Source organism: Hippocampus comes, unplaced genomic scaffold (genome assembly GCF_001891065.2).
Source record: "Hippocampus comes isolate QL1 unplaced genomic scaffold, H_comes_QL1_v1.1 scaffold147, whole genome shotgun sequence".
NCBI lineage: Eukaryota > Metazoa > Chordata > Actinopteri > Syngnathiformes > Syngnathidae > Hippocampus > Hippocampus comes.
The window spans coordinates 216,595-241,936 of NW_017805009.1; the positions used below are offsets into that span (position 1 = coordinate 216,595).

General features: G+C 40.5%; 5 protein-coding genes and 1 long non-coding RNA gene across 10 annotated transcripts in view; 1 reads left to right on the forward strand and 5 right to left on the reverse strand.

Moving 5' to 3' along the window:
- Positions 1 to 750: 750 nt before the first annotated feature.
- LOC109511294 (uncharacterized) lies at positions 751 to 2,257 on the reverse strand. The gene is made up of 2 exons (XR_002167282.1): positions 1,766 to 2,257; positions 751 to 1,592 (listed from the first exon to the last, which is right to left on the reverse strand). It is a non-coding gene; the product is annotated as an uncharacterized LOC109511294 (long non-coding RNA).
- A 2,074-nt stretch (positions 2,258 to 4,331) lies between these two features.
- Positions 4,332 to 10,345, reverse strand: carnmt1 (carnosine N-methyltransferase 1). Of its 2 annotated transcripts, none has more exons than XM_019862877.1 (8): positions 10,159 to 10,344; positions 9,217 to 9,412; positions 7,867 to 8,033; positions 7,522 to 7,662; positions 7,252 to 7,430; positions 6,256 to 6,369; positions 5,757 to 5,860; positions 4,332 to 5,036 (listed from the first exon to the last, which is right to left on the reverse strand). In XM_019862877.1, the coding sequence occupies exons 1-8, from the start codon at positions 10,290 to 10,292 to the stop codon at positions 4,842 to 4,844; spliced, it is 1,230 nt and encodes a 409-aa protein (XP_019718436.1). In that variant the 5' UTR covers positions 10,293 to 10,344; the 3' UTR covers positions 4,332 to 4,841. The 2 variants fall into 2 exon arrangements, 1 of the variants encoding a protein (XP_019718436.1); XR_002167363.1 differs by having other exon boundaries at positions 4,924 to 5,036; positions 6,213 to 6,369; positions 10,159 to 10,345.
- A 1,345-nt stretch (positions 10,346 to 11,690) lies between these two features.
- On the reverse strand, positions 11,691 to 14,951 carry LOC109510150 (alpha-1-antitrypsin-like). The gene is made up of 6 exons (XM_019860274.1): positions 14,778 to 14,951; positions 12,745 to 13,348; positions 12,578 to 12,648; positions 12,292 to 12,485; positions 12,052 to 12,199; positions 11,691 to 11,975 (listed from the first exon to the last, which is right to left on the reverse strand). Exons 2-6 carry the CDS (start codon positions 13,337 to 13,339, stop codon positions 11,781 to 11,783), a joined length of 1,203 nt encoding a protein of 400 aa, XP_019715833.1. The 5' UTR covers positions 13,340 to 13,348; positions 14,778 to 14,951; the 3' UTR covers positions 11,691 to 11,780.
- Positions 14,952 to 15,278: 327 nt separating this feature from the next.
- Positions 15,279 to 17,452, reverse strand: LOC109511570 (dual specificity protein phosphatase 26-like). The gene is made up of 3 exons (XM_019862730.1): positions 16,919 to 17,452; positions 16,283 to 16,494; positions 15,279 to 16,198 (listed from the first exon to the last, which is right to left on the reverse strand). Exons 1-3 carry the CDS (start codon positions 17,095 to 17,097, stop codon positions 16,002 to 16,004), a joined length of 588 nt encoding a protein of 195 aa, XP_019718289.1. The 5' UTR covers positions 17,098 to 17,452; the 3' UTR covers positions 15,279 to 16,001.
- Positions 17,453 to 17,605: 153 nt separating this feature from the next.
- bag4 (BCL2 associated athanogene 4) lies at positions 17,606 to 22,558 on the reverse strand. 3 transcript variants are annotated; one of them, XM_019862727.1, is made up of 5 exons: positions 22,279 to 22,558; positions 20,956 to 21,075; positions 20,303 to 20,527; positions 19,815 to 20,078; positions 17,606 to 19,093 (listed from the first exon to the last, which is right to left on the reverse strand). In XM_019862727.1, exons 1-5 carry the CDS (start codon positions 22,279 to 22,281, stop codon positions 18,629 to 18,631), a joined length of 1,077 nt encoding a protein of 358 aa, XP_019718286.1. In that variant the 5' UTR covers positions 22,282 to 22,558; the 3' UTR covers positions 17,606 to 18,628. The 3 variants fall into 3 exon arrangements, with proteins under 3 accessions (XP_019718286.1, XP_019718287.1, XP_019718288.1); XM_019862728.1 differs by lacking the exon at positions 20,956 to 21,075; XM_019862729.1 differs by lacking the exon at positions 20,303 to 20,527.
- lsm1 (LSM1, U6 small nuclear RNA associated) overlaps positions 21,932 to 25,342 on the forward strand; it is a 4,288-nt gene continuing 877 nt past the window's right edge. The window contains exons 1-3 of one of the 2 annotated variants that reach the window (XM_019862732.1): positions 21,932 to 22,029; positions 23,409 to 23,525; positions 23,868 to 23,983. In XM_019862732.1, the coding sequence (XP_019718291.1) occupies positions 23,480 to 23,525; positions 23,868 to 23,983 (162 nt within the window). In that variant the 5' untranslated portion in view covers positions 21,932 to 22,029; positions 23,409 to 23,479. Of the gene's footprint in view, positions 22,030 to 23,408; positions 23,526 to 23,637; positions 23,707 to 23,867; positions 23,984 to 25,342 lie in introns of those variants that run through there. The other variant, XM_019862731.1, reaches the window with a different exon arrangement.

Below are 25,342 nucleotides of genomic sequence, written 5' to 3' on the forward strand. Positions count from 1 at the left end.
TGTGTGTGTGTGTGTGTGTGTGTGTGTGTGTGTGTGTGCGCGTGCGTGCGTGTGTTTATAACATTGCCAGATTATACAATAGATAGACCAGGAGTCACCAACCTTATTGAATATGTGCAAAGTGCTACTGTACCAGTTTTATATACACTTCTGAAAAGTATTCTGAACACTTTGAATTACATATTTTACCTGTAATCCTGTAATCATCAATTAACTTCATGATTCATCTGTGTGAAGACACTGAACACCTTAATGATTTCTCACAATAATTTAACAAGGTCAGAAAGAGACGAATGTTAATGTGAAACATTTTATTTCCATTCATCTCTGCAGTGTTTACATTTTCAAATGATTACTTCTTCGACATTTTTTGAAATTCACAATGTCCCATTCCAGGAGAGCTATTTTCAGAAGAGGCCTGCAGCTACTCATGTGGTCCTTGGGGACTACCTGGTGTCCATGGTCCTTGGTGACCCCTGATGTAGACTATAAAACATCTGAACAGGTGCACTGATTCATTCACATTTCTCCCACATGTACAAAACCACTACATGTCAAAAAACAGGACACTGCTGAATGTGATGGCCAAAAACAATGTACCTCTACGGTCTTTGTCTTAACTTGTAGGACATCATTGGCATACTAGGGCAACTCTGTTACTACAAGTTTTAGGAAGTGAAAACTGTGCACGAGTTGACAACTGTATGCAACTAATAGTAATCCTCCTACTAGAGACAGTGCTTTTGAATATTCTCCTTTGTCCAAGTCATTTCATTTTCATTGTATTTAATCAATCACAGCTGGATGATTCTGAGACTTAGATGCTCAGACTTAGATGTTTTGCCTCTCATCCTTGCAGGCCTAATCAGGTCATGCACACAGGATATATTGGACAGCACATTCCCGAATATTCCATTCAGTTGTTATAATGCTGGGAGAGGAACCTGAAGGCCAAGTGTCGCTGTGTTGTTTATTTTAAGAGGCTAAATTATGAGAGTTGTTTTTCCAATACAGTATCAGTGACGTTGTAAAATTCTACTAGTTAGTTGTAGCACCATAAAGGTGTCAATGACAAATCTGCCACATTAGAGTAACGTGCTTGTTCTACTAATATGCCAAAGTTGTCCTTCGAGTAAACATAAATGTAATTCAGTAGTAGAAGGCAGCGGTGTAAAAACATATGTGTAAGACATAGAAGTTTGACTAATGCACTAAACTGTTTTGCTTGTGAAGGCAGAGCATAGGATATTGAATAAATGATCAAACGGCTTTCCATTAAAACAACTTTTTGAAGGGAAAAAAAGTGTTGGTCACCAGGTCAAAGAATATCTGTCTCGCTTTGCGTTTCAAGTCACAAGAAATTGACATTGACAATTATATTCATATTTTTCCAACAATGTGTGCTTTAAGTTTGCTCGCTTAAGTGTTGGATTTCAAGTCTCCATTGCATCCAAAGCGTTTCTGACAATTGAATTGTGTTTTATTTGGCACCGTTCTGTGGTTTCCTCCAGCAGCGAAAGGTCGAGTTGAGGCAAAGGGACCTTCCAGTATTGAAATGAGTTGTAAGTGCAATCTTCATTATCGGCGTCTGTCTGAATACATAGAAACAATTGAGGATGACGACAAAAAAAAAAAAAATCAGATAAACCACAAAATGGGCAAAGGGTGACATCTAGCGGTAATGGTTACGCTCTCGCGCCAACACCAGCAAATAGACTTCATTCAACATGTAAGGTAGATTCAGGTTACATTTTAGTTGACTTACTTTATCGTAAACCTTAGCAGCGGCAGTCCCCAATTCCACAGATTCTTCTCGGCGTCGTTTTCTGGCCGTGGTGGAGTCCAGGTATTCATGATAACGACCGCATGTGTGCGTATGAGACGTACTCTCCTTGGGCGCGTCTGGGTTTGTCGCCTTGAGATGCAGAGGCGCTTCTTCTTGTGGAACATCTGAAATTCCTAAGCTATGTCGTTTTTTTCTGCAACGATCACTCAACAAAGCTAGCGTGCAGGATGGGCTCACGACCCCGTACACAGCCATGCTCTCGAGCTGTAGGTCAACAACACGACAAAGAGACCGGGTTTTTTTCTTAGCGGGTGATTGGGAAAATAAAGTGTTGTCAGCGTGCCTCTTCGCCATGAAAGGGCAAATTATCAAAGTGCAGATACGCGCAACAGCTGACAAGTTACTTTCCGACAAAACTCACCCAACGCTTTAGTGTCCGGAAGCAGCTTGTTGAAGTCGACCAATCGAAGCCTAGTGTCACTGTTTGGTCCCGCCTTCAGGGAAAACTCAACCCTTTTCCGGCGAGCATTTCAGGCCGCCATATTGGAACGGTATGCATTTGTTCTTAAGTTCAACGTTATAGCAACAGAGAAATTCATTATTCAGGAGCAAAAAAAAAAAAAGAATACGTGTATATTTAGGAAAAGATAATACTTGAATTACTACTATGTTTATATGTATATATATATATATATATAAAACTCGGCGTCTATTTAGCACATCCGCCTCAAGAGTGCAGAGGTTGTGGGTTCGATTCCGCTCCGCGTGGCTTTTCTCCGAGTACTCCGGTCAATGATCAGCTCATCAGCTCCTCATTATTTGAATTATGTGTGTTGTTGCCGGGAGAGATGGAAAACAGGCAGGACAGCGGCCCTTGAGGACCGAGTTTGGACACCCCCGATTTCGAGTGTTCCATTAACCTGCCATGCATGTTTTTTGTTATGTAGTAATGAATGCAGCAAGCACACTGTCGTGGCACACTGAAGCAGGCTGCCACATTGTTGCTGTCAGCATCTTAACAGCAAGCATCTCATATCCATTTATTTCTAATTTTTCATTAATTTTGGAGGAATGTCCAGGTCTTGGTTTTGTCACTGTCGTGTCTTCACTGTGTTCCATGGTGTATTTAATGCCAAGGGAATTCTTTTGCATCCATCTCTTGAATGATACCTTTGAACAATGTTATCCCTCTGACGCCATGGAAGCTTTGTGCTGAACATGACTTGTGCTGTCAAGATGTGACTACAGAAATGTCAGAAAAAGTATATTAGAAAGCCAACTTTAATTTGGGTTAATCTGAGGTACTGGTTGCGGGAGTGTGCTGACTAGTAATGGCAGTTGGATCCTAAAACTTTAATAAATGCCTCTAACCCCTGACCTAGATTGCCACAGAACCACTGCTTTCAAATCTTGCTGCAAATCAGGTGCCATATGACGTCAGGAGCAGCAACTGCTTCAGTGTGTGAATGAAACATCTGAGTGGTTTGCGGTACAATCGGGCGATAAGATGTGTCGCAGAAGCATGGTGGTAATTTTGAGTTGATTCTCCACTTTGTCAATGCAAACAGATGATGCATCTCTGGCTAGTTCAGTAGGTTGATCTTCTATGTTTTGGGTTTTTCGTTCTATTCCCATACCAAGCTTTGTCTTTTTTTTGTCACTCATAGTTATAATCATACCATCTATAATATAGGGTTGATTTTCCAAGTACCAAACATTTTATGCACACCAGCATTATCTTTCCTTTTGAGCAATTATATTCCAAATATAGAAAAAGTTGTGAGCAAAAAAAATTAAAAAAGCTCAATTCATAAAATGGAATGGAAAAAAAAATCTGTGCCTCATTTGAGTGTTCCCCATCCCACATCAGAGTTTTAGTTACAAGCACGCTCCCAAGCAATTATCCACTCATATGGATAATTGCAAAAACAATACACACAGTCATAAATCTTTATTCATAAAAAAAATTGTTTATTTGTAATCGGGTCTTTGTGTGTGTATCCAAGATTTGAAAACGATGTTTTAAATCTACTGCAGCCTTTCTGTTCACCAGCAGAGGTCACTAAAACCAAAGTAGTGCTGCACCGATCGAATATTTTGGTACTGTATTCGTTTATCCAACTGAAAATTCAAATTGAATTATCGGGTATTTGGATTTTTAAAATGTATATATTTTTTGCAAGGTTCAAGAGACTGAAAAAAATATCCACTTCAACGGCCAACCGGTTTTCATTTTTAGATCAACTTGAATGTGAAAATGAAAATGACTTAAACTGGGCATATCAGTACACTATTTTGCTCTATCGAAAATTTTGGTCGATGAGACAAAATTACGTCAGAGGGACAGAAGTGATTTTGCCAGATAAAACAACACACTTGAGTAAGCCTGGTTAATCAAAAGTGGTCAGTGGGAATGGCAACTGTCAGGATGTCAGCATTAAAGTTTGCGGAGTCATTTAACCTGTGTGCAGGCAGCTTCTTGCGCCGTACAATACAGTGTCAGCAAACCTTTTTTTTTAGCGCCCCACATTATTTCAGGTGTTTATTTTTTCTAATTAAGTAGTACAAGTTAAAGGTCACATTAACGGTGGGGGAAAAAAACTTGTACAATGATTTATCTTGATTTGTTTTTTATATCACAAAAATTGGCATTTGAACAGGAGCGCACAAAAGTTTTATGTTCACTCACTGTACTTTCTTTCAAGTAACTGCAAATCACTGCGTTAGAAAAATCACCTGTTAAGCAAAAACCTGCCAAACTTGACTTTTACCACAAAGGTGATCACTTCTACAAGCAATTTCTTGATTTACTGTACCTTCATTCACTGTTAATGCAGTCAAGATCCTTATTTGCCTTAAAAATTGTCCTGAAACCAAATTATACAGTTAATGATTACTGTCTCCCGATCCTGAGATCACATTTTTGGTGGTTTAGAAACAGAGCGTAACAAAAAGATAGTGTTCTTTTTTTTTTTTTTTTTTAGTTTCCATCCTTCCTTGGTCATCTGTTTTTTTTTTCATGTAAATTTACCATCCTTGGTTCCAAAAATTCCACTCACGTATGGCACTCCAGGTTTTCTTGTCGTAGCGATTTGGCAGCTGGCGGTGAATGCTGTTGGTCATCCTCTGCCTGACAGTGAGAGTACAGATGTTCTGGCTTCCGTGCCACAAAGAAGACACAGTCATAAATGTATCTTAACATGGAACGTTCGTTCTCCGTGTAGGTGGTAAGCAGAGACTGATTCTCCACCTGTAGGAAATCAAATGTTATTTTTGAATCGGCAATCTGTACATAAACACAAAATGAAAGGAGGCATAGGCCTGTCACGATAACGGCTGTATCGACTTTGTGTTGCATAAATAAAGTGGTGAGGATAGTTTTGTTTTCTCCTTTGAGAAATTGAAATTGTCATTTGCATGCTTGCTTGTTCACATTCAACATTCAATCGCGCCACTTCCTTTCCTCCCCTTGTCAAATTGCTTGCCACTGCGTGCCATTGAACCACACACACGCGGAGCCACGCAAACATGCAGGACAAAAAAGTAATTTGTGTTATTGAAGCTAAGTTTTCCGATGGCTGTAGTTGGACAATTCTAGAAAGTTGAGAAGCATACATTGGAATTATTTCCAAATACGAATGACTATGGCCATGTGGGTGCGAACAGTTTGGATTCAAGCCAGATGACAAAATCGGGTTAGATTTCCCAAACAGCCGTTCCAACGTTGTCCAAGCAGGTGAAAGAGGACATTTTGAGATGGAAGACACAGATGTGTGCCTGTATGTTATGCTTTCATATTTAAGTGCAATTATAAAGTTATCATTTCTATCAGTGATCAGTGGCAGTCCAAAAATATCAATCACACTATTGTTTATCGCAATGGTTTCTGGGAAAATATATTGTCCTAAAATATTTGCTTATTGTGACAGGCCTAGGGAGGGCTCTAAAAGGATTCAATTAATGGGTTTACCACTATCTGGAAGCCTAATTTCACCATAGCTGCCCTGATGTCTTCATAGCTGAGTTCCACTGAGAGCTCATTGGCCATGTTCTCAAAATGGTACAACAGCGGACCTGAGGGGAACAATAACATTAAATATGTGATTTTTACATGAAAAAAAATGATTAAGCTTCAACCTCTCTAAAATACCGATTTGCAGAAAACCCCCCAAAATCATTACCGAATGCCAAATTTTGGTCAAATCTTTTTGATTGTGATTTATACGAGTGCATTATAGAATATAGAACAAAGAAATACAATTCTACTTTATCGACACAAAACAAGCACAAAATCCTTGTCTTCCGAATTAAGTGTAGTAAGCATCTGACATATTTACATGTTGCCATTTTAAGCCTGAACAAAGAATAAAAGGGAATAAATGAATGCATGCATACAAATGTAACGGTATGCAACACTGAAACTAACCTTTTTATATTGTTTACAGACGGGGACTGTGACGAGGACTCACCCAGATTAATCCACACTCCTCCAGGTTTAAGAATCTTCCAGATGGTCTCCACATACTGTATGACATTATGAGCCGTGTCGATAAAGAAGCAAGTAGCCACACAGTCCCAAGAATCTGACACATACATGCCATTTATTAAATATACGTCAGCACTTGTACAAAGTTGATCATGTAAAATACAAATCATTGCTGTCGACTGTCATATTTGTGTTGATAAATTTAATCACAAAGAATTTCCAGTCATCAAGTTGAAAAGCGTTATTAGCCCTAAATAGGTACTTGCCTTATGTTCAACAACCACGAACAAATCCCACCTGCCTTCTATTAAACATTTGTGGATTGCAATGACAAGTACAAAATTATACATGAGTAAAAGTAGGTAAAATTGTTGCTGGCCCCAGTGACAATGAGTAAAACCCACAATAGTCACCGAATTAGCTTCACACTGTTAGAAGTAATCATGTTTGTTTTTTACTAGAAATTAACTAACAGATTTTAATAAGAAACTAATTAAACAGGCTTTGCAAATATGCCATGTTATAACGTGGCAACCTGTGGTTGTTAATACGAAGTGGCCAATGTACTGTATGTATACATTTGTTTTTATGACTGAATTTAGCTGTTGTGGCTTATTATCAGGTACATTTTGTAGTCTGGAAATTCCGCTAAGTAAATATATTTAACCACATACTTACACATTTATGTACAGTATATACAAGTCTGTATGTACATTTCTATATTATTTTTAGGTGTACTTTTTTTTTTGCCATGGCATTGGATCAGGACTTGATATCGGCAGATCCTTAAAACTGAAGACACGGACACCAAAAAAGTGCAATCAGGAAAAAAAATTAAAAAATAAGGTATTTTTTAGCTGTAGTTTTATGCTGTGATATGATATTTTTGCTCACGGTTATCATACCGTCAGAATCTAATCTGCCTAAGTGAGACACATACAATTGACCCCTTGGCCCAATAAGGTTGTAGTTGACTGACCTGCATCAGAGTAGACTTCTAGAAAGTCCCCTGCTACCATGGAGAAGTCTGAATCTTGCGGTAGGCTCTGAGGATTGACATCAGGAAATCTGATGGCCCGTGTCTGATCGGACGACTTCTTATTGTTGCTGAACTGGTGAATCCATGGGTACAGTGTCAGACAATTCACCTTTTCACACCTGAGTAAAACAGACAAAAAGAAGAATATTGTTTCAAGGAAGTAAATCAACAGATGAACCAATGCAGGATTTCTGTCTGTGCACAATGTACCTATTAAGAACAAAGTTAGAAGAGAAGAGCATGAAGAAGCTCCATTCGTTTCCCTGGCAAATATAACCCAGACGAGCAATTTCCCAGGCTAGACGACCAAGTCCAGCCCCCGGGACCAGCACGCTGACCTTAGACACATCACTGACATAATAAAACACACATATCACATGGAAAACACTCACTAGTTTACATGACCACAATTATATTGTGATTACAGCAAATGGATGTTTGTATCATTATGTCAACAACACACGATAAATTGTGTGCAACACACATCTGAGCAAAATACATCTGTGCATAGTGTATCATTGCATTGTTTTGTAAGAACATAAATGTGATTCCTACTATTGGTCACTTGGGAAGTGCCTTTGGATCTCCCGGATGATGGGCTGATAACAGGAGTCCCGCTCCCCCTGACCCGCCTCGCTCCAGTCTCTGACAAACTGCTTTATGGTGGACTTGAGCTTGTCCATGTCAAAAGTTGAGGAGGAGCGCACCTTCCTCGGATCCTCCTGAACAGGGAATAAAAACACATTTGCACTAGATCCATCCATCCATCCATCCAGTGTCTACGGCGAACATCAGGGATGGGCAACTGGAGGCCCGCAGGCCACTAATTTGCCACAATTTTTGTTCCAAACCCAGAAAAAACGCTGTCGGGTTGCAAGGCCTAAGAGCCCATTAGTGAGGTATGGAAGATAAAAGATGTATAAATGATGTAACAGGAGCGGCAAGTCAAGATGAAGTGACGCTGATGTGACGGATTTATATCGAAATAAATTAATGGGTTAACTCCCAGGAATAGGTCGTTCCTCCAGTTTAAATTTGGAATCGATTTAAATTGTAATTTCCAATTTGAACTCTACAGTGCACCAAACCACAGGACACACAAATGCAATTATAGATTGATAGCCCATCAAGCCATGTGACGTGAGAACAAAATATATATGATTTTTTTTAATGCAATGATTATACAAAAAGTGATATGGGTGTTGTAATGATAATTGCAACATATTCACATGATATGGCTTGCAGTAGAAGTACTGTGATGTTGTTTAACTATTATTAGTATTATGACGGCTTGATTAATGTAATGTCAAGTGATTAATGCTTTTCTATGACAAAATGATTCACATATTGACTCAGTAACTGCTTCATATATATTATAATTTGATGTGCCCATGTTCATGTTGTACTCATGAATATGAAATTAGGATTTTACAAAGTGTTAGGCCTAGTAAGCTAAAAGATTTGCCAATGATGCAAATTGTATTATCGGTGCCGGTTTGCAAGTTACTGCAACAAAGCTAAATTGTAAAAATAAATAAAAAACTTACAATAAGTAAAAACTCAACTCAAAAATACGTTTTTAGACAAATATGACTCAAAAATACGAACTGCATGTCAAATCAGAGTTAAGACTTATTTGAAGGTTAAGTTGATATTGTTGTGCTTGACACTGATCATCATGACACTGACGAGTTTGGTGTGTACACAACTTTGCATGTATTAAGGTATTTTTTGTGTGTATTTGTTTTATAGTTTTTGTAATTATTGAAATTGAGATGTGAACTACACTGTGTCTGTGAGTGTGAATAACATTTTACATATTTTATATTACATTACTTAGCATACTATACCAGCGTAAACAGAGAGACCCCACACAAGAGCAAAAACATGTTGGTGAGTACTCACCCTCTCCCCACACTCGATGTTCTCAAACATGTGAATGCTGTGCTGGACGATGGCCTGGAGAACTTCATGGTTGTGGTCTGCACATTGCCGGATGCGGGCCAGGTTTGGCAGTACAGACGGCAGTAAATTCTGGTGGCGCTGAGGAAGACTACGAAAGTGACGCTCGGCTCGATTCACGTGCTCTTGTACATGCCTCCTAAAGAAAATGAATAATATGGTCATAAACCTCTGTGTGTGCGTGTGTCCACAAACGTTGTTGCTTTGGTGTGCACAACTTTTAAGTTATTTGCACATCCAAGTAGTGGTGAAGCATATATAACACAGGTGTCGAAGTCCGGTCCTCGAGGGCCGGTGTCCTGCATGTTTTCCATCCCTCCCTGCTGCAACACACCTGATTCAAATGATCAGGATCACTATCAGGCTCAGATAGTAGTGATGGGAATTCCGGCTCTTTTTAGAGAGCCGGTTCTTTTGGCTCGGCTCACTAAAAAGAGCCGGCTCTTTTTAGTGAGCCGAGCCAAAAGAACCGGCTCTCTAAAAAGAGCCGGAATTCCCATCACTACTATCTGAGCCTGATAGTGATCCTGATCATTTGAATCAGGTGTGTTGCAGCAGGGAGGGATGGAAAACATGCAGGACACCGGCCCTCGAGGACCGGACTTCGACACCTGTGATATATAAACATCATAGCGATACATTGCAAATGTCTGAAACGTTAAAATTCTTCTATCAGCATAAGTATTGTTTACAGTCTTCCTTTCGAAGAACATAATGTGTAATAAAGGAGATGTGCCAAAACAAAGTGAGCGATTACAAATCAGACAAATTCGTAAATAAGTAGAGCGGAGAAATGAATGGACAGCGAAATGAACACTTGCTACAAAACCAGCTCTGCGTTTAGCTGTCAGTTTTTTTCGCAAACCCTTTGACATACAACAACACCTGTAATATCGAAAGGCATCGATTATCCTCCAAAAATGTTGCCTTTCTAGTCTGGCTTCTTCCTCGGGGCTGAACGTTTTTCTGTCCCTGGGAAAATCTCCAGTTAGCGGTGTCTCCTCTTTTGTTTCCGCCATTTTTGTCTCGAATTTGGGAGCATCACGTTCTTCTTCTTCTTCTCCTTCTTTTCTTCTTCTTCTTCTTCTTCTTCTTCTTCTTCTTCTTCTTCTTCTTCTTCTTCTTCTTCTTCTTCTTCTTCTTCTTCTTCTTCTTCTTCTTCTTCTTCTTCTTCTTCTTCTTCTTCTTCTTCTTCTTCTTCTTCTTCTTCTTCTTCTTCTTCTTCTTCTTCTTCTTCTTCTTCTTGACATCTTTTTGCCGGGTGTCACGAAACGTTGAGATGAACTACCGCCGCTTGCTGATAGGGAGGGTGAACCAAGTATGAATTTTAGAATTCAGAATCCAAAAATCCATCCATTTATGATCTGATCTGCTTTAAACTCACGAATTTCGCGGCCGTGCTAGAGCCTATCCCAGCTGTTTTTGAGCAGTAGGCGGGGTACACCCTGAACTGGTTTTCAGCCAATCGCAGGTCACATAGAGACAAACAGTTCGCTCTCAAAATCACACCTAGGAACAATTTAGGGTATTCCATCAAAATACCATGCATGTTTTTGGTATGTGGGAGGAAACTGGAATACCTGGAGAAAACCCACGCAGGCAGGGGGAGAACATGCAAACCCCACACAGGAAGGCCGGGGCTGGATTCGAGCCCACGACCGCTGTACTGTGAGGCGGACGTGCTAACCTGTCACCTGCTGTTCCACCCACTCAATGTGTTTCACGTAATTAAAAGTAAAACATTTAATAGCTATTCAACGGCTGCAACCCTACATTCAACCTCGCTGTTACAATGTTGTACTATATATTTATTGTTTAATAAAACACATGTCTGTAGGATTGCTGCTCAAAATTGCTAAACTGCTCCTAAAATGAAGTTATTAATTAACAAAATTGTTCCTCAAAGAAGAAAGTTATTTTGAGCCTGGGTTATTAATATCTCATTCCATTTCAATGCAATTCCTATTGATAAAATGGTGTTCCAAGTATTTGAATTGCTGTAATTTATTGCTTTAGTAATGGTCACTGATGGTTAGTAGGCAGCGTGGCTTCAGTTCTCCACTTAGTGATGGTGTGAAAGTGCGTGTGAGTGGTTGGTTGTCTCTAAATGTGCTGGTGACCAGTCCACAGTGCAGAGTGTGTTTTGTCCATTGTCAGCTGAGATAGGCACCAACTCCCTGAGTGACCCCGAACAGGGTAAGCGAGATGCAAAATGGATGGATGGATTTAATATTATCCTCCCACAGTATAATATTTTATTTCAGACACCAAGGTTTTTATATGGCTCATGATTTGGTAAATTTAATCACAAAAATAGCACAAATTTAATCTGTGAATGATTTGGTGTGTCAGTTTCACCGTGAGTCCATAGTTTGTTCTACCAGCTCATTTAACAAGAAGAGCGAAAATAATTGAAACACAAAGTCCGCAGGATTGCTTTATTCTTATGATGACGACAATAATGATGATGATGATCATCATCATGATGATACACCAACTGGTGTCCATCAGATTTTCGGATTAATGATCTTGCCCATAAAGAGAATGTCGTCTGTGGTGTTTTCGGTGATGAGAAGCATGAAGGGACGATTGAACTTCAGCTCAGGGATGTGTTGGAAAGACATCAGAGTGATGCCAATGCCTGTGGCGGCTGCAGCGGTGGCTCCGGCCTCGTCAATATCAAGGGCGGCTTGGTGCACAACCTGAAGTGAAAAGAGGCAACGTGACATATCGCGGGAATGAAAAGAAGAGTCGAAAAAAAGTTGACCGCATCCTTACGCCGGAGACCAACAGTTTCTTCCCCTCCGAAATGCCACTCAAATCTGCTCGAACATCAAACATGTTAGTCATTCCCATTTCAGTCAGCAGTTCCTTTAGAGAGTAGTCAGTCTTCATGGAGATCTTTGGTACAAATATATCATAAGTCCTAAAAGAAAGAGGCAAACGTACCGTGATTCAAATGATCACACCAGCAGCAAATCGAACTAGCTTCTCCATCAAAAATATGAACGGACCAACCTCTTTTTCATCCATTTTGACCATTTAGTGAGATGCTGTGGACATATTTCCTTTTCCAGTAACGCCATGTTTTCAGGCAACAACAGAAGCATGGAGTAAGAGCTGTTGAAGTGAAGGCGCAGGATCGTCGTGTTGATTGCCATATCCTGATAGATATCAAAATCATCCTCTTTGTTCATCATCTGGACAGGAACCTGGATAATAAATACAATTCAGAATGAAATTGGAGATCTCCTTCTTGCATCACCATTCTAACTTTTTTTTTTTCCATGTTGTAGCTTCCAACCTCGGTATTCTCATCAACCATAAACTTGTCTTCTTTTGTGAGTTTGGCTTCAAAAGGACTGTCCCACATTCCTGTGTGAGAGGAATGAACACAAATAAGAGCCAACACAACATTTTCATGTCAGATCTTGAAAGAGACCTATTTTTCGGAAATGCTGTCAAGTGTACCTTTGAAGTAGATGTAGCTTATGAGATACATGATGGTGCCTGGATCCAGGTCCTCCACCAACTTATCGATCTTGCCATGGGTCTTATCCGACACATATTTATTGATGGTATCGGTACTTTCTGTTGTTTGTTGGAAGTTGACATTCGACACATCGGTGTGAAAGGCTTCTTTCAAATCTTTTAGGAACTCAGGGTTCGGCTCGAAGGTGTTATCCAGAAACACGGCGGTCCCTTCACTGATGTCGGAGGAATTATCTTGCCTTTTGAGAAGCATACTAAAGGCCTGATTGATGGCACTCTGGGTAACTTGTGAGCTGTTGTAGCCCAGACCACTCAGCAGCTGTTCGTGTGTGTCCCCCCGGGCTCCGACAGACAAGGCAGCCAAGGCGACAGACACACTACTTGGAGAGTAAAAGATGTTCTTGCCCTGGTTGTCAGGATGAGCCGCCAACCTCCTGTACAGGTGGAAGGCAAACTCTTTGTTTCCTGAGCTCACGTGTGAGAGGCTGTCATCATCAGTGTGTCCCACATGGTGGTGGCCTCTTCCCAAACACACCACCACTGATAAGATCCAGACACGCAGGGCCGTATGCATCGTTGTGGACTAGGGGGCAAAGGTTCAAATGGACAAAATTGATCTTGTCATTACACAACATTAGACCACATGTCAAAGTTCAACAAGCAAAGTATACTTTGTCAGGGTGATGTACCGTATTCCCTCAAGGCAAGCGGTACACGAATGCAGAATTAAATACTGTACAACCTTTTTTTTTCGTCATTTTATAACCGTTCCACGTGCTTTACTACTGACCGGAAATTGCTCTGAGCCAGTTCGTTGTGTACGATTTTTGCACCTCAACTTCTGACATTTTTTTAAAATTTCAAACAAATGATTCACTGGCAAACTACTGTCCGTCGATTTACAGCAAGGTTGTCCAACCCTGGTCCTCAAGGGCCCCTTATCCTGTGTGTTTTATAGGTCACCCTATACCCCACAGGTGTCAAAGTCAAGGCCCGGGGGCCAGATCTGGCCCGCCACACCATTTTATGTGGCCCGCGAAAGCAAATCAATCATGTCAAGTTCCACGATGCTTGCTAAAGTCTGAACCAAAATTTCAAATTATCATATGTAAACCACAATAACAGTCATTATTCTTCACTTCTGATTGTAAAACTAGTTATTGATGAATTTGTTGTGCGCTGTGTATGTAATATATGGACGGGATTAAACATTTATATGCTTTCCCAAAATTCATAACGGCCCTCCAAGGGAAAGCGTAACTACAATGTGGCCCGTGACAAATACGAGTTTGACACCTCTGCTGTACGCCATCACACGCGATCGAAATGATCAGGATGGTTCTCGGGCTTCTTCAGAGCTCGCCAATGAGCTGATCGTTTGAATCAGGTGTGTTGGAGTAGGGAGACATATATAACACACAGGACAGCGGTCCTCCAGGACTGCAGCTGGACATGCCCGATAGACAGTACAGTACTTGACAGCAATGTGGATCACAAGCTTGAGAGTGACCGACCACTTTCATATACCGGTACTCTATCTGCACTCCCTCCACCGGATATCACCTCCATTTGTTTGGTCCGCTAACAACCTATTTTGTAATTTCGTTTTTGTTGAAAAAGCATTGTTTTATTTAGTGTAGCAACATACTTGATTTGTCCCATTACAGTACTTTGGAAAAACACAATGTTGAAAACACTAAATACTGGTTAAAAAAAAAAAAGACAGAAAGAAAAAAAAACTTTATTGCCACAAAACATTTTCCCGGGATCTAAACTTTCTGTTGTAGCGTTCGAGCAACTGGCTTTGATGTTTCAGTCAAAATGCATATACAATAACACAAATATTCAATGTGCTTGAACAATGTTTAAGTTATTCATTGCCATGTTTCGGCAAAAATGTCAGGGAAGTCAGAAACAGCTTTCGTCCTATGTAGGGGAAGAACTTTATGGGTCATGTGATCGTTTTATATGTTGTGAAAAGGGAATTAAAATGTGGATGTTGAGTAACTTACCAATCGCTGACTGGCTCTCTGGCCTCCAAAACCTCTGCCACACCAAGCAGAGTGCGGACAGTCAGGACTGTCTTCTTTATACACCTTGAGTGGGTGGGATGAGCCCGCTCTTTGTGTGTCATCGTCTCTTGTCCCCTCCCATTTTGTGTGGGAGCAGTGGAAGCAGAATGGGCATGATCATGCAGTGTACTTTGACCTAGATCAGTGGTGCCCAAACTTTTTGGATCAAAGATCGGACTTTTCGATCAACCAACCTTCCGCGATCGACCCGTTACCGCATGACCTGCGCCACTGGAGGTTAAAGATTTACCTGCTTTATTTTATTGTATTTTTTTAATACTTTCTGTGAAAATGAGACTGATAGGATGATTAGGGTGCAGTGTACATTAACACAAAAAAATATTACTAACATGCACAAAGACACACAAATTGTTTGGGTTTTTTTTCTCCTCTACACCCCTCGCGATCGACTTGGGACCAGTCCGCGATCTACCGGTCTATCGCGATCGACGTAATAGGCACCCCTGATAGATTTTGGGCTCGGAAACTTGACATCTCACTATTTACACATTCAGGCAAAGATTAATTTCCGTAAGTCATCCCCATACTGAGCAAAATGTTTCTTGCGTTACTTTTATTTTGATTCCATATTAAATTGTCTCACCAGTGTATTATCCTAATTTTCATCCCACCTATGAGGCAGAGCAACTGAACTTTGGTTTAGTGTACTGTACTCTTCTGTGTGCTCTCTCTGTGGTCCCAGTAATGTTTGCTGCCCCACTGTGACAACACCCGAGTTTGCACAGTGCAGATAAAGAATGTGTACAAAAACCCTGCAAACTATGTTTCAGTAACTCTCGACCAGGTAGTCGTCTTCCTCTACCGTGTGCAAAGCTGAAGAAAATTACCCTTGCAAAATGCACCTGAATTTCACATGCATGCATGTCAAAACATTTTCACACTGAGTTTATTCAAACAACAAAAATAGAGATAAAAAAGAAGACACACACTGTGTAATCATGAACATGAATATAATCACAGGGTTGACAGAGGGGGGTGAAATGTGATGACGAATGAAATGATTCTAGGGGCCCAGGACTGTCAGTGAGCATAGAAAATAGTATTTTTCAATTTGCATCATTGAAGTTAAGCCAAAAGGATGTTTGTGATGTTTTTTTTTCATCAGAAGGACCAAAATCCCCAGCTGCACCCCAATGGCTGGCTTCAATTATGCGTGCCAAAAAGTTGCCTATCCAGACGGATAAGTTGTCGGAGGAAACCTCGGTTCGGAATGATCTCCCTGTTTTCTTTCACAGCACAAATAGCCTCCACCAGGGTGAGCCGCTGCTTCAGCATCAAGTATGCCAAGACCAGGGTGGCAGAACGGCTCACTCCTACATGACAATGCACCAGAACATGACCTGAAGAAATACAAGACAGGAAATTAAAAGTTGCTTTCAGTTGCTCATTTTAACCGTAGCTGCCTTCTTCATTCCAGTTCTCACCTCCTCTGCGAAGAGCTGCGTGAATAAAGTCTGCAGCTGCCTGGAAGTTGACGCTGATGTCAAAATCGTAGGAGTCATTTGCCTCTACACCCATGTAGGTGATCTTCAATCCTTGGTAGATGTCAGGACATCTTCGACGTTTACTGTGAGCTGCGTTAAGGATATGAGTGATTCCATGCCTGGCTAAACCGTTCCAGTTCTCTGCACTGTGTCTGTGGAGTTGAAGGACAAAGCGTGACTGTGCTGACAGCTTTTGTATGCTGTTTGCTACAAAGGGGTAACAGCGTTTCCCAAAGAAATGCAAAGTGCCAGTACATCAGTGTGGCTCTTTGACTGTGTACTGAAGAACCATTCAAAACATTTTTTTTTTTTTTTGCAGTGCAGGAAAATGTAGCAGACTTAATGCACAAGTGAATGATGGAAACCCAAATAGCAGAGCTGTCACCATGCTGAATGGAACTTGAGGTGTCTAGAATTACTTGTGTACTTAAATAACATTTATTTTGATACATGTGGACTCAAACATTCATGATATTCAACACGGGTAATGTAACAAAAAAAAAGTATTGGAGATCACTTCAATTTGGCCCGGATTGTTTTCTTTTCAGCATAAAAAAATGCAATCGAGCTACTTACTGATCACCAATGTAGAGCCTTGGCCACACTTCATCTGCGTGACTGATGATGGCTTTGCCAGTCAACAAGAGTCTTTCCAATTCAAACACTGCTAAACCAGGAGAACTCAAGTCAATTTCTACCTTCCTTGGAGGAGGTCTGTCTTTCCAGGATGCAGGAAGTTTGGATGTAAACGACATCACTTTCCAGTGTTGGATTTTAAACACTCGTCTCAGGCAACAAAAATGTTTTGGGACAATTTCCTAGGGATTATTTCCATGCAAGTGTGCAACCAGCACAACCTTTAATAGAGGAAAGCTACACTAACGGCAACATGTCCAAAGCGTTGTGAGACTATCGGCCCCTTGCATTAATTCCTGCCCCCAACACTTGGGGTTCTACTGCTGTGCTTTTGCATCAAAATAGCCGCCTATTTATAGACCAGAGTGCTCGCTAGCAATGCAGTGCAATGTCGGTGCCATGCAACAGTTTTCACAAATACAGCAACACTTCTGTTTTTTTCTAAACATAAATCACATTTTTTAATTTGCTTCACATTAAAACAAAATCCGACATGTACCTACAAAATTTGACAAACAACATCAGGACTAAGATTGTAAGAATGACAAATTTCACCAGAGTTAAAAATATAATCCATATTTTATTATTTGTCAGAATTCCCAATCGGGACAAATACTGTCATTTTTTACTGGCTTCATTTTTTTAATCTGCCAAATATTTCCATCTTGTGTTGGAAACATGCATTACAGATGACATTTTATATTTGGGCTGCATGTCATAGCACTAGAAAATGAAGATGTAGGACAGATGATACATTTTCCATGCAATACTTTTATTTTTTTTCTGAATACACTGAACATCCCGATACATGGAACTCTGTTATAATCAACACATCCATCATGTTTCAGGGGAAAATGTCTACACTGCACCACTTGGAAGAATTGTGCGACATTTAAAACATAATGAGATTAATGACAGAACCAACATATTTTGACTCGGGTGCTTTAACAAACACTGATGTTCAACAAATTAAATGGGTTCTTGACAATTTGGATGAGCAATTGGGAAAATGCATTTTCACTGCTCGAAGGTATGATGTTCGTTGGTTGGAAATCACAGGGCAAAAAAATGACAGTTATTTTCATATATATATATATATATGAAAATAACTATCGTTTTGTCTTTTTTTTTTTACTCATCCATCTTTGAATTGAGGTCATAGAGGTTGCAAAAGTATTGTGCATGCAATGCGGAGCACAATGGAAACAAAACACGCTGAACGAGAGCACTGTGATAACCTCAATGTATCGAGGGACTACGTGATCATGCAACTGGACGGTGACAAACACTAATGGGCAGTTAAGGCAATGTGCATATTGTGAAGAGCAAAGGACCCTTTTAAAACTGACACACAAGCAAGGACAGTAAGGGTGATTAGTTGATTGTGAATCACTTGTGGGGGATTAGCAACAGTTTGGGAGTGGCAATAATAATTCCCTCTTCCTTTCATCATTCAGAATACCACAAATCAAAACTCAGTCACAGACTGATTCCAAAGTTCCTGATGATATGTACAAAAAACGGTTTGCTGATCTACTACCAACAGCGTACTGGGTCATTTTTGATCATTTGTTTCAACTCTCTAGTTCAACTGAGATCTGGAAGAAGCCGATACGGTCTGAGGCCCAATAAAGTGGTTCATGACCGACTTTAGAAAGCTTTCCTTTCCAGCCGGTCGAGAATGGCCTGGATTCTCTGCACAGCCTCCTTTCGTGCTTGACGGATATTTTCAAGTCCCTGAGTCTCCACGGAGTCCAGCTCAAGCAGTTCTTTGGTTAGAAGTTCCTCCAGGCATCGATAACTCTTATCTGTTTTTTTACCCACAAACTCATCAACATCTTCCTGAAGAAGGAGCACTCTTGCCACGATTTGCTGAACCCGAGCTAAGCTGGGGTTGTCGCTGACGGGTGGGGGTCCAGCTTTGCCTGGAGCTTGAGATTGGGTAGGTGCAGAGGGTGGGGGCTCACCTTGAGAGTGATTTTGATCAATTTGCCCTGCTTTCTTGTAGATTTGGGGAGGTGAACTCATTTCTGTGGGTTTCCCATTGGTGCGATTTGGGGATGTGGTTAGCCTGGGTTTAGGTCCCACTTGCGGTGCACGCTGGTGTTGTTGGTCCTGGAATGACACAAAACACAAAACTATTTTGCATTTCCATAAAGAAAGCATATTACTGCATTTGACCTTAAATGAGGTTTGAAACCTTGTGCTTTGTTTTACAATCTACAGTGGTGAGAAGGAAGTATCAAATGAAAAATACTGTTCCTCTCCTTAAGTAGATTTTTCAGAGAGAGAGAGAGAGAGAGAGAGAGAGAGAGAGAGAGAGAGAGAGAGAGAGACGCATACACTTTGCACTCCACACTGTGTAAAAAAATTTTAGATTTTTCAGAGAGAGAGAGAGAGAGAGAGAGAGAGAGAGAGAGAGAGAGAGAGAGAGAGACGCATATACTTTGTACTCCGTACTTTGTCAAAATACTTTTTAGGGCGCACACACTGATCCAATGCTACTGTCGATGATGTGACACAATTAACTCTCCCTTTCTGGTCCCACACTGTCCTGCACTGACACTGCATTCTGCTCATCTCCAGTGGAGCACATTTACTAGTGGCAACACATCATGACAAAACACCCGACTTTGTCAAAATCCAGAAAAACTACACACGGGGTTACAAGTGGTACCTTGGCCGAAAGATTCAAACTTCCTTAGCTCTAAATGATCATTTTCATTTGCATTAACGGGGAAAACCCGCCAACATACGTTTCTATAGTTCTTTCCAACTTGCAAACTCGGAGTAGTGTAAAAACATATAATACAGATTACATTCCATTTGCTCACACCTTGGGTTGGTAAGGTGGTGGGGCACCACTTCCGGTCCCTGGCCAAGCTGGAGGGTGTAGCGGCCGTATTCCATAATGATTTGGAGGAAGCTGTTGGCCTGGCTGCCATTGCTGCTGTGAAGGTGCGTATGTGCCAGGGTGTGGCCAAGCTTCAGCCGGGGGGTTGGTGTGCAGAGACTGGCCCGTGGGATAAAGCGTGTTTGGAGGCATTGCATGACCACCTTCACTGTAGTGAGTATATGGCCCCGGAGGATATCCAGGACCCTGGGCACACAGAGATGTGACACAAAGTAAGTTGGGACCACCCAATAAAAAACATTAAAACCCTTGTATTGTGTTTGGGTCCGAATTGACCCATTTTCAGGTTAGCAACAGATGGGAACAGCTTTCCAACACAAGGGTTTTAAATGAGAAGGAATGATGCAAATGGCCTTGGTGTTCATTCTGTGTTTATTTAGGTGATGCTTTGTGTGTTTAAATGTCCTTACCGCTTGACAGTGTATACCAGGATAGTGATGGTTTTGTGAATGTGGCTGTCCAGCTTGCCCACTGTTTTGTTCTGCAGGACAGCTCTGACTAGGGTAAGAAGCTGGAGGCGTTGTCTGAGTGTCAGCACAGTAGAAAGGGTTGGATGGGTGGAAACCACTCGTTGAATATTGACTCTGTGCTGGGCTGTAGACACCATGGCCGTTTGGATAACCTCCAGAAATTACCTACAAAAAGTTGGAGAATTGAGTAATTACAGTATTCTGTAACGCACAATTCCTATGATGTGAGAGGTGCAAGGTCACATATAATTTCATATGGACCTTTGAATTCTTGGGCTTTTAAAACAATAATTCCCATGGGAAAAAAATTGTGCATTCCAGTGTCACACTTGCCATCCCAAAAGCTTTAATTGTACAGGTGATGTTTAAATGTTGATGGTTAATTTAAAACTGTAGCAATCTTAACCAAAGTACCGTAATAATAAAACAACTAACACAGTTGCTGTTCCTATCCTGAGCTGTCTAGTTATCGTGAAAAATCTATTTAGAATACAGAAGGTCGTGGTAAGATAACGTAAATAAAGGTTTAAAAGATTGTGATTAGGATACTTCTCCACCTTTGACACCAAGTTATGTTCAACCACGAAACATACCTGTGGGTTATACTGTGGCTGGCCATCAGATCCAGAGGGATAGGCATTTGCATAGTGTCCCGTGGAGTGAGCCTGAGGATACCAGTAGTGTGATGGGTAGCCTGAATACTGTGGAGTGTCCTGAGAACACAACACACCACAACACAATCTAAGAGTGTGAAATGGACCTGGTTCTGCTATTACTCCTGACCCTTTTTTTGGTATGGTTACATCAAGCCAGGTCTGTTTGAGCTCCACTGAGAAAAATGCACTATGGCTGGTTAAAAATGTTTTTTGTCTATTTATAGAGGTGAAAACACCTCTATAAATAGATTTGATGTCGACTGGAATCCCATATTTGGTCTAGTTCTCAAGTTGATCATTTTCATGCAATACTTCGATGTTTCTCGCAGGTGCGGTGGCACAACTCATCTTTGACCCCCTCAAAAGTGTTGAAAGGTAGCTTGCTTTTTTTGTATCGACATAACTCTTTTGATTTGGAGGTATTTGAGGTCATGCAAACAAGGTACTGTACATCCAATTTGTAAGATGCCGATGAGACAGTGGCAACATTTTTGATCATTCCAAATTAATCAATTATTGTAATTACATGAAGGATAAGTACAGTATTATTAATCAGCTTGTAAAATCGTACTATTTCATGTGGAGTCTCTCCTCTTTATGATTTCAGTCCACACTTAGTAACGTGTGAGGCCTCAAGGTCTCAGCTTCATTCCTTTTCTTAAAAACTAATCACAACGCATTCTGTCTTCAATGTGAAACAAGGGATCATTTTTGCACGTTTTTTGAAGTCTTCAAAATGTCATCGCTTAGTAACTTCTTGACATATTGACACAATTTAAGCACCATTTCTTCCTTTTTTCCACCGTCTTTTCAATTAAGTCGGCCTTGACAACAATAAAAAGAGTTGCTTTATTATCCTTTTTTTTTTATGTCATGTCCATAAACACTTCAACGAATTTCACCTTTGCTCTCATAGCAAGACGCAGACTTGGAGATTGGCACCGACTCATTCATGTTATCAGATGAAAGAAGTAAACAGTAAAGCAGAACCTGACCACGGCCAGACAGAACGTAAAGCATTCCAGTCTCAACCACTGTTGCGATGTTGTCACGCAAAAGTAAACGTGATTCGCAAGAAATTTAGCTGGGCGAACAAGGAGGCGCTAGCTATTACATAATAGCAGTTAGCACGTTAGCCCCGAAGCTAGCATGGGCAAGAGCTTTGCGAGCCCTTGGCGAGCTTCTCTTTTACCTAAAGCAGTAACACAAAACATCTAATGTGCAGCTTTTATACACAGCGGGTGCTTTAGTCTGACTCACCATGTTTCTTACGGCGGTTTCCGAGGTTATTATCCAAGTTGTACCTCGAGGGCCAGGCAGATTTCACTTCATTTGACGGTTATGTACAAGCTAAACGCACTCCAGGCAATGTTATTAGAATACAACCCCTTCTGATATATCTATAAAAAGCTCTAATTACAATTGTGGTAGACAAACGGAGGGGGAGTGAGAAGTACAGACGATAAAGATCAGGAAATGATTGAATGGCTGACGACACTGCACCGCGTCAACGTGTTTATCCTAATGTGGATGGCGAATGAAGGTAAAGAGAAACTACTCAGATTTTTTTAAGGACACCGTGTACAGGGTGACCAAAAAAGACAGTTACGCTGTCAAAAAGGACATTGTGCATAGTAGATATGTATTTGTGTATTTTTAACATTTTATAGATAGTATCTAGTCAATGTTTTATTTTAACTTGTAACAGACACGAGTAAGCCTTCGAACGGTATAAACAATCTTGGTTACACGAAAAAATAGATTACTGTATAATTTAAATGTAGTAGTATTATTTTAAACCTATTTTTCAAAAATATACATCGGCATTCTCAATCTCAACGCAGCTATAATTCCATAGGATTCAGGCGCTTAAGGACACAAATAAAACCAGATTCTCCAATACGCTTTGGCAGCCTAGCTAACGGGCATGCCAACATGGCATGGCGGCCATGTTGGGAGGGACAACGTTCCCCATCAAAGGCAATGCGGTGACATGGAAATGCGGTCGTAATTTCCTCAATTCTTAACCACTTTCGTGAGGTTTACTTTTTGGTAAATGCCAAAAACGTGTGTTAACAAGACAGTACACTTGACCAAAAAATGTTCCTCTTAATGAACCTGAGAACAATGATTCCTTGAGGTAATTAAACAACGTTGTGCCCATTTTTATGCAGCACAATGTGCAGGAACCTCCAATTGTTGGTTGTCTTGTAGTCCACACACGTGGAATTCACTGACGCCTTTGCCCCTCCTATCATTTCTATAGGCATGCAGATCAAATGGCCGTATCTATTTTTTTCTACTTGTCAAGATTTCAACATTACCCGGAAGTGTAATCTGGTGCTTATAAAAACACTTCCGGTCTCCCCCCCTTTCCTCCTCCCCATCAGAAACCTTTCGCGATGTTCATGGAGTGACGCTACGACAATAATAGAAGGCAATCAAGAAACAAGATTCCAAGATGAACTACGTACCAGGGACGGCAAGTCTCATTGATGAGATCGACAGTAAGTCTTCGAGGACAATCGACTCTCGTGGGAAGACCGCTCACAATCTTTGCGACTGACACATTCGCCGTCAATGTTGCTGTCTAATGCCTGCCTTACCTGTACTCTACAGAAAAACATCTGGTTCTCTTACGAGATGGTAGAACACTAATCGGGTACCTCAGAAGCATTGACCAATTCGGTACGTCTTTTTTAATTAACTGCCCATTGGTTTTCATCAAGACGCGTGTGTAACACAAACGAATGTTTTGCATTTAGAACTAATGGAACGTGCTTCTTACACCTGATGCCTTAGTTGTTATGTAAATTTCGCCCACCTAATTAGTTTATCTTTTCTTTCAGCCAATTTAGTTTTCCATCAGACAGTTGAACGTATCCACGTGGGCAAGAAATTTGGTGACATCCCAAGAGGAATCTTCATTGTGCGAGGAGAAAATGTGGTGCTGCTTGGCGAAATAGTACGTGTGACTTTTCTTTGTTTGTTTCACCAATCATCGGTCATTTTAATTCATCCGCAAAGTGTACCGTTCTAGAAAACGTGTACATGTAGTCACTTTTTGAATCATGCATTGCATCTGACGTCTCATGGTATCGTTTGTTTCACAACTCCACTCTCCCAAATGGTGATTTAAAAAAAAAAGTCGTCTCAACAACAATTATATCAACAAACTCCTTATTCGTGGTCCCATAACTCCTTGGCTCGGGTGTGTATCCAATAATGCTTTGACAATACGACCGCGGTTTTTGTGAGGTTTGTGTACTGTAGGTTTGGAATGTCTGTTCCTGTGTAAGATGGAACGGTTGACTTCATACGTCGTCCCATCCAAAAATCCTGGATGGACAAGGGGAATTCACTTGATTTTATTTTATATTGAAGACTTTTGGCTTTCAAAATCAAAAGATTAATATATTTTAAAAGTTCAGTAGTCCAGGTTTTATTTTATGGTATTTACATCTAGATGTGTTAAACAACTCGGGACGGAGCACCTTTTGTTCGAAGCCACCCACTTTTCAAGTGAGTAAAAGTATTGGAACATGTGATTGATTGGTGTTTCTAGTTGCTCAGGTGTTTCCTTTTTAGATTGATTGATTCCTTGGACATTAGAAAGTGCTTTTTTGGCTTTGTGTTTCACCTGTGAAAACTGCAATTGATGTTAAGCAAACATGAAGACCAGAGAGCTGTCTATGGGAGAAATGCAAACCATTTTGAAGCCGAGAGAAGCGGGAAAATTTACCAGTTATTGCGCAAATACTGGGCATGGCCAAGGTAACGTTTTGCAATGCCCTGAAACAGAAACTATTGATGTATGTCAGCCACAGACATCAAACAGGTTGCCAAGGGAATCAATAACAATTGATGACAGAAAAATTGTGAGAGCTGTGATGAAACACCCAAAGACAACAGTGTGTGATATCACTGCCAACCTAATGATGTTTTATTGGCACTGCTAAAATTGGCAGGTTCTCAGCAACTCATCTCTCATAAGGATGAACTTGGCTTTGTTCGAGTTTAGGTACATTTTACTAGAAAATTGTGGCTGCACTCAAACCATTTTTGGGGAGTGTGTTTGATTTTTCACTGCATATTAGATCTTTCTTTAGTCCCACAGATTGTTTTTTTTTTTTTTTTTTTAAATACAGGAAAGCATTTTTTTATGTACACAATTAACAAATTCCCCCAAATTCTAAAGTTTATTGTACACGTTCCTCAAATTTGAAAAGCGATTGCTTCTTTCAGTGGGATGAAAAAAGTGGACATTGCCTTTCAATGTTTGTGCTAAAACCTTTTCTATGCTCTATTTAAAAAAAAAAAATAT